The following is an 11,474-nucleotide window of genomic DNA, read 5'->3' as shown; positions in this document are numbered from 1 at the left end:
TAAAACTATCCCTTTCTTTTACGATATATGTTTTGCCGTAATAATCAAATGAGTATTTTAACCTGTCGACTCTTAAATCTAACGAGAAAATTAACAGTTTCACTTTAATCCAAACCATAGAGGCTAAATTATAGGTTTTCAAATTATAAGAAATTAACATGTAAAATTGGCTTACCACAAGGGAGTTTTTTTGTATTTAATCCAAAAAAAGGCTCGTAAAATGACCAACAATTTGCGCTTTTCCACTTTATAGTTATAATTTATACTTGGATTAATTTATCCATAAAATGATGCAAAAATATACAGCATAAGAAATTTTAGTTTGCATATTCACAATGCCTTGATAGTAAGATGTTTTTCGCACTAGCATCCTATTGTTGTCATAAATTGTGAAATTCAAAACCCTTAACTAGAGCTGGCAATTATGCCCAAAACCCAATAACCCACCCAACCCACCCACTAATTTGAGAGATTGGGTTGGGTAAATTGGGTGTTGGGTCAAATTTGGGTTGGGTAATAAAAGCCTACATATATTTTGGGTGGTTTGAGTAATTGTGTTGGGCACCTATTACCCAACTTAAGTTAAAAAAAATAAACAAATTAATTTTTTTGCTCAATAAAGGTCATTAGGAAGTTGTCGACTTGTAGAATTTAAATCTAGTTTCTTATTATTTGTTTGTTAGTTGCTAAATCTAGTATTTCGTAGCCAAATAATTAATTAATGTCTACTTGTTTCCTGTTTTTACGAAGTACTACTGTCATTGTGGGGAAATTGGTCCTGTATATTCTTAAAAAAAAGGGAAAAAAAGAAACAAATTTTCAAAGTTTGGAAGCGGTCAATGTATGGAAGCAGGCTATTATGCTGCTTTTGGTCCAATTTGCCATCGTTTTTATATGGCGTAATTCCAGAAACCTCTCCTGAGATGAGATTTCTAATAATTTCACTAACCTTTTTAGAGTTTAAACAGTTAGTATGTGCGTGTATTTGTAAAAGTATATTAGGATGTATTTTAGTGTGGTCGTATGCGTAAAAATAGTGTGTTTGAAATGCATATTATTTACACCTTATTTATACACACTGATTTGCTTGTATCATCTACACATTTTTCAATCACCTTTCTATGTCACATACATCACATCAAAAAAATGTTACAGTATTTTTTTTCACAAAATTATCTCAAAAAATTTACTATCCAAACACACTAATGTATTTCAAATGAATTTAAGAAGTGAGTGTGTATTTGTATCGTGAGTGTTTTAGTGTGTGAAAATATGTCTATCTATATAAAAATGTGTTTATGTGTATGTGAAAATGTATTTGAGAGAGTTTACGTATCAAAATCTATTAAATTAATATATTGGGTCATATTTGGGTCATGGTTTTGTGATGACCCAATATGACCCATTCTAAAATTAACCCAAATTTAAGTTGAGCGGATTGGGTATAACCCATTTAAATGAAAATCCAATATTAACCCGCCCCAAACCCGCCCAACCCGCCCAATTGCCAGGTATACCCTTAACGATCCCCGAGCTAATTTTGTTAAAGACAATCAAATAGAATAGGAAAAAGAATATTTTGTATATTAATTTGATTAGTTAGTTGCCATCCTAGTAAAAGTCAAAGGCTAATTTATAGGCATTAGACTAGAATCTAACTAGTATTGTATTGTGTATAAAGTTTTACCTTTTGCTCTTGGATGATCATAAGAACAAATTCTGTCATCAAAATATCTTCATATTTAATTTTTATAAGATGATGTTTCATTTAAGAGCTGGGAACCTGTGTCTATCATTCTTGGAATATACTAACTCATAGTATTTTGATCAATATTGCTGAATTAAATAGATAAAATTTAGTCACAAAGGTGGATCAATTCTGAAAACTATACTTCTTGTACTAGCTCATTTTAGAAGTTTATTTGGATTAAAGATTATCTGAATAAATCTTTTGTATCATTCACTATAGTACCTTAAATGATTTGATACATGTGAATTTAATAAAATAGAAAAATTAAATGATTTGATACATGAGAAAAAAAAATAGACAAGTAAAATGATTTGATACGCGTGAAACAAAAAACAGATGAAAAGAAGAATAGAGGGTTACAAAATTTGTTTAGACGATGATATACAAAAAAGTTTTCCTAGATAATGTTGATACATCTTTTACTATATTGCTTGTCTAGATGGTGCATACAAAATGGAAATTGTTTCACAAAAAGAGCAGAATAGAATAACTTCAATTTACACTATTTTAAATTGAGCACCTAGCTAGCTAAAAGATCTACAAATTATTGAAGCTATGAAAGTCTCCAAGCTTTACCACCTTTTGTGTTAAATTTCTTGAGCCTTCCGAAGAACATGACAATGATGAGAATGAACTTTCCTTGGGTGCTCCATTTTCCAGCAAATCCATAGGATGCATCTTTACAATTGTTGCTAGGTTTAAGTTGTCTTCCACAACTATAGCCCATTGAGAAGCCAACATTCCCATAGCCACTGGAAATAATCACACAAAAGTTGAAATAGAATTCTGAAGCTGAAATGACAACTTGCAATTTGTACTTATTCAACGCCATAACAATTCATTTTTTTTACAAGATAAAATTACTCTTTATTCTATGTTGTATAACAAGAATATAAATAGTAAAATATGTTTCCACTACCTAATTCAACTAGTAATTAAGGACATGAGCTTGTAGAACGAGATTTAACTCTCAAGTCTTCCCCTTTCTACTCCCCCTTGCAAGGTTTATAGTCTTCTTTAAACCAAAAGAAAAATTTTTAAAAATTGGTTCCACTCAACAAGTTAAAAAATCCACAATTAATTTGTGTGTATAAAAACACACAAATATGATATAATCTTAGCATAAGTAGCATAGTAAGAAAATGTAAGTTTCAATAAATTTGGAGCTTACCTTATCACTTCAACTACAATGCTCAATAAGTTGAAGTTGAGAGGATCTTCCTTCAATTTTTCTCTCTCAGTGATGCATATGAGGATTACAAACAGCACTATATAAGTCAGCTGCGAGAATAGTAGGTAATCTAGAATGTTTTTTCTTTTGGCTCTAGTTTTCTTTTCAGTTGCCGGAAAACATTTCCCATCCTTAATTGGTAAGAAGGAAGTATATGGAGGTAGATACCTGTTACACAAAGACAAATGATTCTCAAAATGACAGACCAAATCTCCAAACATAATAAGATTATTTAATATTGCTTCCGTCAGTTTATGAAAGTTTTACACATACTATTTTCAAGAAGAAATTCTTTAAATGAAGGGGACTAAATTCATAGCTTGGTTAATTTATAAAAAGTTTAACAAAATTGTGATCATGCCTTAAAGGTCAAGCCCTCATCATAAAAGAGTTACACATAAACACTAACAAAGCTGCTAAGAACCTAAGATCAATCTATAATTTTAACTCATAAATTCAGAGGATATGCATTTGCAATGTGCATGTGGCATTCTTTGCAATCATCTCATAGTTCATTAATTTTAGAAAAATGTAATAATATAAAAATGACGATGGATAATTTTTTAAATAAGCAACGGAGAGTGTAAAATGGTCAAGACTATTTTAGAAGACACCCTTAATTGATAAGCGGTTAAAAGTTGTTGCAGGGAACATGGGCGTCCATGTTTTGTTGGACTAGGGTAATAAAACATATTCTAAAGGGCATTATGCTTACTTTTTATGTCGAATCTCCATCTTAAGGGGAGGTTCGTGCAACAATTCCGCTTACTTTTTATGTCGAATCTCCATCTTAAGGGGAGGTTCGTGCAACAATTCCCGCAAAAGAAAGGGAGAAATTAAAGGACAAGTGGACTATTTTGGTTTGGCATGGCGAGGGGGGGCGGCAGAAGATTCCCAGGAGTGGGGTAGATGAACTCAGGTATGGTTTATTTTTAAGAGGACACAAATGGCCTGCAAGAGTTAGATCACTATTCCAGCACCGTGTTGGAATCCATCTGGAATTCTTACATCGACCACTGCAAGAAGTGAGGACACAAAAGCTGATGCGGTGTCTCACTTTGGTTGGAAAAAACAAGTCATGGGAAACAAAAATCCTGGTGAAGCCAGTATAAAAGCTTATTAGTGCTAGGTGACATTTGCCAACTGAGTAACACAATATAGGTTCAGTTAGTGAGGATATCTTATTTGAATTTCGTTATTGATGTAAAAACTACTCCCTCCGTCCCACTTTGATAGTTCTGTTTCTTTTTTCACACAGTTTAAGAAAAAGTAGTTAACTTTGTTGGAAAAGTAAATTTAAATTGCTATTTTCCTAAAATACCCTCACATTAAATAGAGTACAACTTTATGGGAACTTGAATTGATGATAAAAAAAGAATCAACTCTCATTAAATGGGGTAGGTTTATAGCAACAACAACTTATATTGAATAAGGGTATTTTAGGAAAATGAAAATACAACTACATTCTTCAATTGGAAAGTGGACTGCAATTTGGGACAGACAAAAAAGGAAAACAGGACTATCAAAGTGGGACGGAGGGAGTATATTAATAGATAATTTGTAAAAATCTCACCTATGACCCCGAAAACATGTCCTAAGTCGTGGTTTAACCAAAAAATTAAATAAAAAAATAGATGACATTTCTTGGTATTGGGTGTGCAAGTGAAACCTGGGTCAGCTTCCACACTCGAATATATATGCAACTAATTATGTCTGAATTCGTATTAAAATTTTTATCTGAAATTAGGGTAACAATATTTGTACACCGTTTTTAGCATCTTGCACACCTTTATTATGTATTTTGCATGCTATATATGTTTGTCATTAGGCCCTAAAATATGATAGGGGTGGGTAAACAAAACAAAATAAAACAAAAACAGTAAGTTAATATTATTAAAATTATTGACGCTAGTGAGAGATGCACATTCTATGGACGTGCAAATTAATTAAAAATAATTTTGTTTATATGAAAAAAAATGTAGATGTTATTAGAAATTTTGGTAAGGCTGGTACTGCACAAAATCTGCAAAGATTGAGATAATAGAATATGTACGTGTTGCATCTTTTCGCATTATGGCCTACTTAGAGAACATCATTGCCTCTTCAGCACATTGCTCTTGATCTCTACAATCTATTCCATTCTATACTTATCTTAGATTTGTCAAAACGAAAAAAGAGAGAGCATTCGTATCTTTGCTTTAATCAAATTTAAACATAGTTGGATTTCTTGTTTTAGTTACACGCCTCATAAATTCATATTTTAGAGGCTTTTTGAGTAAGAAATTTGAAAGTTCGACCCACCACTTATAGTTTGGATTCTATGTTAGTGTATGTTCTACTTATCCACTTCATTGAGATCATGATGTCTCATGAATCATGAAAGATTAATATCCTCCAACCACATGACATGATTTATAATCTGAGTGAAAGAACATCATTTGGCATAGAAGATTGATTTTTTTTTTTTCAGCAGGAAGTAAAAAGGAATAAAGGAAAAATTGAATTTAGAACTTCTAATTCCAAAAATATCAATGTTAGTGATTAAATTAAAAGATCATAATTGCAGTGGAAAACATGCACAAAAAAGTTAACAATAGCAGTGAGCCTGTGAGGGGACGAGTTTCATGTTATATTATTTATTTATTTTTTCCTCTTTCTTATGATTATCTATCTTGCTAGTTCAAATTATTTGCTCATGAAGAAGTTAAAACAAGGAAGACTTGCCTATAAAATATAGATGGCAATCCCAATTTCTCTTTTCAAACGATTTGACAATTTCCATGATTAGTTATGATTTAAACTGGCAAAATTTTGTAGGTAGTGGCAAACAATAGAAATATTCGAGTCACTTGAAAAAACATTAGAGTGGTACGATGAGGGCACTCACGTTATCCATTGATAGTGACACAACATGCATGTCTTTCTTAAAATTCCACGCAACATGTCTCTAACACTTTCCTACCCTTTTTTAAAAAAAAAAAAAAAAAAGGTTTCTCTGTCCCAGTACCCAAATATGTGCTCAAAACAAATTTATAGAAGTAAATGAAAGCATCAAGCCAAATGGTACATGAGTCTGGTCGGAAGTTCAAATACCAAGTCTGCATGTGACACAATCATACCTGTGAATCATCAGAAGGAACAAAACCAAGCAGAATGCCCTTATTTATTGTCATAGCAGAAACTCTTCCACCCTGTTAGATAAAATTATTCACAGATTATCAAATTTTTGACTAAAATTTTAATTAGCATACTTAGTACAATCAGTAAGTTAATTAAAAGTGCAAGAGAAAAGTTAAAAGTCAGATATACAAGTTTTATAGGAGTCTAGGGCATTAATGGATTCTATACGTAATCAAAACCAACATGTGACATTTTGCAAAATGGTACCAGTTGCATAAGTCAACTCAAAATTCAGCAATTGGATATATTCTCATTTCCGTTCCTTTTGCCTTGCGGATAGGGGTAAGGGGAGGGTGGGGTTTAGACTGGGAAATGGCTAGCCAAGTGAGGCCATAGATGCATAATTCCAAGCAGTCATTGCCAAAACCATCTTTTGGTCATATGAATCTACCAATGGAACTCATAGAAGCTAAAAGTCATCTTCAGCACACAAGCAAGTAAGCAACACCTCTTGTGATATCATGGAAAGGCAAGCTCAATGCAGGCTATGTCCATATACAGCCAGAAATATGCTAATTCCATGTGTTCAATTCATGACTGACACAGCCTGATGAAGCAACACCAATGTGAAAAGGCTTAGGCCAGCTACTTTTATACGTCAACCACATGACCTGCATAGCACAAAACAACCTTGCCATTGAAGAATGGCAAAGTCCCGTCCCTTCACCATAACCACCCCTAAAGCTTTTAATTGCACATTTGTTATGTTTTTAAAAGCATGTCGCGATAGCACATCTTCTCTACAAAACTCTCTTAAACTGATCCCTAACCGTCTAGGCCAAGAATCCAAGAAAAATCGAGCATGTAAAAGGAAGAATTGTGGACTCACCTGATGATCAATGTGAGCTCCCAAAGGACAAATCCGGTATGGAGATACGACAAATCTAACCTCTTTGGCATCTCCACCAGACATCTGAGCAACCTTCTCTCTCATTCCATCCAACTGCATTATTAATTTCATTAACAAACTGGTAGAAAATTTCAAAGAAAAGACAACATTGCAACACCAAACTTCAATGCACCGACACTTTTTCAGCATCACCAGAAACATTTATAGACATCTTAGCAACCTTCTCTCTCATTCCATCCAACTGCATTATTAATTTCATTAACAAACTGGTAGAAAATTTCAAAGAAAAGACAACATTGCAACACCAAACTTCAATGCACCAACACTTTTTCAGCATCACCAGAAACATTTATAGACATTTAAAATGGGATAAAATCATTTGCATATCATTACAAAATCCCATTTGCATATCAGGATAAAATCATTCAAAGAATTGAACCCACATTACCATTTTTACTCAATCAGCTACAGATGACCATTATACTAAAATCTTTCAATCAAAACAAAATGAATAACAATATGTCAAATACAAACCACAATATGAAAAAAAAAAGGCCCAGAATTACCTCCGACTGAGAAGGCCAAGACATCCCATCCATCTTTCAAGATTTGATTCTGTTTTCTTTTATAACTCTTCACGTGATTGTCCAATATGATTGCTTATTTAAAATGGGATGTCTTGGAAATATACGGATATAAACTGTAAAAAGTGTATGTTAAGAAATATGAGTGCAGTTTAAGAAAAAGAAATGGGGCACCATAATCATTGTGATTGTGGTGCGGTTGAAATGAACCGGGAAAGAGTTGTCGGTTGAGAAGTCATGATCGTATGAGAGCACCCTCATGGTTGGAACAGTAAGATTTATTATTATCTAAAGTATCTTATTTTTCATTCTTATTCTTTTTTCTTTTTTTCTTTTTTCTTTTTTTTTTGTCGAGGTAGGATCATTCTTATCCAGTTATTTCTATTATTATGATCTTATTTACCTACAAAATCGCAAGTCAAACCTAGAGACCTTGTCAAACCAGGAGACTTTTGCAAACTAATTCAATTAGGATTAGGATGACAATCGGACAGTTTGGAAGGTATATAATAGTCTTTTCAAATCCACCACCCCTTTCCGATTTGTCCCTTATTACACAAGTTTTTCATCATCATTTCATCCCACCCTACGAGCCACTCCACTATCCACGTAAGCAATTATTATATGTTTTATTTTTTTATTTAACTTTATTTTTTAATTATAAATCTTATATACACTAGAAATTTAGACGCTATCACTATTGAATTCATAACACATGTGAAAAATTAGATTTCAAATTCAAATTTTATATAATTATTATTCATCTACTATTGACAGTGTATAGACTGTCAATGTAAGAAAAATAATCTTATTTTTTAAGTATATTGTGCTAATAACAAATATAATAATCATTCTTTTGAAACTTTAGCCAAAAATTAAACATGAAATCAAGTTTACAAATCAATTTGTTGCTATCTTGGTTGTTTTTATTTTGTCTCTCTGTTTTTATATAATGGAACAAAAAAAGAGCTAAACAATACGGCGGATAATTGTATAAATGTGTCCCCTTCCTCTTATACCTCAATCGACAAGTGAATCGTTAATTTCTAGTTCATGATCCAATCGATTCAACTATCTAGGTCAAAGGTTTAATTTTTTTTAATTTATTTTAATGTTGAATAACTTGGATTGGAGTAAAGTTAAAAAATAAAAAGGAAATTTTGGTGGAAATAGGTTCAACAGCCTAATTTTTACCAATTTTCACCGATTTGTTACTATTGGAATCTTTCACATGACATTAGAGATATTAAGCCCTCAGGGGCTTGGTCTGGTGGTTGAGGTTGCTGAAGATGGAGCCTCAGGTCCCTGGTTCGAACCTTGCTGCCAGCAAGTTGCTGAGGGTGGTGAATAGTCTGTGGGGTCCACTCCCTGCGGGACACACCTAAAAAAAAAAAAAATCTAAGGAAATTATTTGTTTATTGAAGGTAGTGAAGTTTGCAATTATCGCACCAAACAGAGTATAAGATCATCACGTGGGAACAATGTACTTGGGCCACGTGACAAAAGGTTGAATGGAGAAGGGCCTTTTCACGAGTCCTAGGATGGAAACTGCCCTTTTTATTCTTATGTAAAAGACTAGGAGGTTTTCGGCTGTGCTAAACACAGCAGCCCCCTATAATCTGTTGTCATATATTTTCGTATAAGATAAGATTAACAGTAATATTTGTGAAATAGCATTCTTATAATCATAAATTACCAATCAAGCATGTGCCTAAAAAATAAGACTAAACAAAACCAGCAAACCATCTCTGTTGCAAAAGATAAGAGAAGATGACAAAAGATTGGCAAGTAATTTTACAAACAGTTTGACATCTTCAAGTGCAAGTCAATCTTACAGAGATGGGAGATGACATGCTGATTGCCTAATATAAAGTGCAATGATAAGTTACAATTACAAAATATCATATATTGAGATCCATTAAGTTGCACAAAAGAACAGTTTCTTAATAGATGTCAATATTGTGTCAAAAGATGCAAGATTAGCAATTCAGCTGTAAAGTGCTTCAAAATTAGCAAGATTAGCAATTCAAAAGGCTTCAAGCAAGTTCAGAGTTCGTCATCACGCTGCTTCTTCAAAGGACTTCCAGGTGCAATATTAGTTGGAGCAAAAGTTGAGAATGCATTGGTGGGCTATGAGGCAGGTGTATCAACTTCAGCAGAATTTGAACCAATTTCAGGAGGCACACTTCCAAAAACCAAGGCTCTCTTTGCTATGGCCACTAGAGGCGGCATTTTGTTTGCAGTAGCAGAAGATTCAGCAATGGTAACAAATAGTTTTTTGGTTGATCGACTGAAAAATTCATTCTTCTTAGCAGACTGCAGGAGCATGAAGGTCTGGAATTTTTTCATTCGTTTCTACAGTTGTAATTGCTATTGGAATGTGAGTTAATTCCTCAATAGTGTATGCCTTGACAATACTATACTTGCCTTCCTTCTGGCCTTGATAATCTGCCTCATAGTAGCGGATGAGACACACAATCGAATATTTTTTTATTGCAGATGCTAGTTTAGGAGAAAAGTTAAGCTCCTGCAATTTTTTGTTTTAAAGTATAATTAATTATTGAGTGTATCCTAAAATATTATCTATTTGTTTGGAAGTAGAAGTTCTTATTGTAGATTTTGACTTGGGCAATGATATGCAAATTACGAGTAACTTCACATTGTGCAAAAAGAATTGGATCCCAAGCATAAGTTATGGACGGAAAAAAAGAATGGATATAGCCCAATTTCAGAGCATTCATTCTATATGTCCTGGTCCCGGAAAAATAATATAAGACAAATGAAACAACTTTAAAACAAAGCTAAAATCAAATGGATATATTGTTTGATCAAAGCTGGAGAATAAACTAAGTCATAAAGAGCAGTGATGAACTTTCTTTTTTTTGAAAATAAAATCTTCAACTAAACACATAATATACTACTAATTTGAAGTACAAACAAGTCATTAATATATTTCGTACTTGATTTTTTAAAAATTTTGTACATAGTCATTCTAATGATTATAATCACTACATTTTTACATGGTGAGAGCAGCATTTATACCCAAGAAAAGAAGCATAAAAATCAGAATATTAGTTAGTTATTACTTGTTCTAATACTCAAACAATGATATAAGAATAGATACTCGTACTTTGTTGATAAAGTTAAGCCCAGGCCAGCATTTAGTTTGTTACTTGGTCATTGTTAGCTATCTGCGATAAACCTATTAGTTGTGATTGTTTTTTGTTTGATAATATTCATGAAGACTGGAGTTCCACAAGCCAAGCATTTCAAACAAGAATAGATGAAGTCTATGAAGGGGAAAAAAGAATCGACAACATTAAGCAAGACGTATTAAGCTGGTAGTTGTATTATCATGCAAGAGTTAAACTTGCAGTAGAAATTTGTGTTAGCAAGATTGTTAGCTTACCTCATTATGAGCTTCCCAGAATTGAAGAGTTGTAAATGGTATAAGCTTCTCAGCATCAAGGCCAAAGATAACAGTGTTTATGGAGCCTGTACCATCATCCACAACAATTCCAATTCGGGTCCTAATACACATTGAGAACAAAACATGATATTCTAATTTTTCATTATAGGAGAGCGAAACTTAATTTGCTAATTACCTTGCTACAACTTTGTTCTCTTCTTTGCAAGATGGGCATCTCATATCCCATCCCACATCAACATTGATAGCCTTTTGGCAGCTCTCACATGCTTCAAACCAGAATTTTTGCTATCCAAGGGTCAACTTGGTTTTTCCTGCTATCCAAGCTGTTTTCGCCTAATAGATTTTTTTTAACAGAAAGAAGAACACCTAAGTTTTGCATTATTTTGGATATCTAAAACATATAAATCAGGTTATAAATAAAAAAGGAGGTTACATCTTTGAGTGTGTTA

The 11,474-nt window shown here is 33.0% G+C and overlaps 1 protein-coding gene across 2 annotated transcripts; it reads right to left on the bottom strand.

Moving 5' to 3' along the window:
• Positions 1-2,116: 2,116 nt before the first annotated feature.
• Positions 2,117-7,846, bottom strand: LOC113691332 (galacturonokinase-like). Of its 2 annotated transcripts, XM_072051713.1 has the most exons (5): positions 7,578-7,846; positions 6,991-7,104; positions 6,101-6,172; positions 2,922-3,149; positions 2,117-2,502 (listed from the first exon to the last, which is right to left on the bottom strand). In XM_072051713.1, exons 1-4 carry the CDS (start codon positions 7,608-7,610, stop codon positions 3,114-3,116), a joined length of 255 nt encoding a protein of 84 aa, XP_071907814.1. In that variant the 5' UTR covers positions 7,611-7,846; the 3' UTR covers positions 2,117-2,502; positions 2,922-3,113. The 2 variants fall into 2 exon arrangements, with proteins under 2 accessions (XP_071907814.1, XP_027065233.1); XM_027209432.2 differs by lacking the exons at positions 2,117-2,502; positions 2,922-3,149 and having other exon boundaries at positions 5,996-6,172.
• Positions 7,847-11,474: the final 3,628 nt, after the last annotated feature.

Source organism: Coffea arabica, chromosome 6c, assembly GCF_036785885.1.
Source record: "Coffea arabica cultivar ET-39 chromosome 6c, Coffea Arabica ET-39 HiFi, whole genome shotgun sequence".
Classification (NCBI taxonomy): domain Eukaryota; kingdom Viridiplantae; phylum Streptophyta; class Magnoliopsida; order Gentianales; family Rubiaceae; genus Coffea; species Coffea arabica.
Note: the sequence above shows the minus strand (reverse complement) of the source record. Positions and strands in the feature narration are given on the sequence as shown.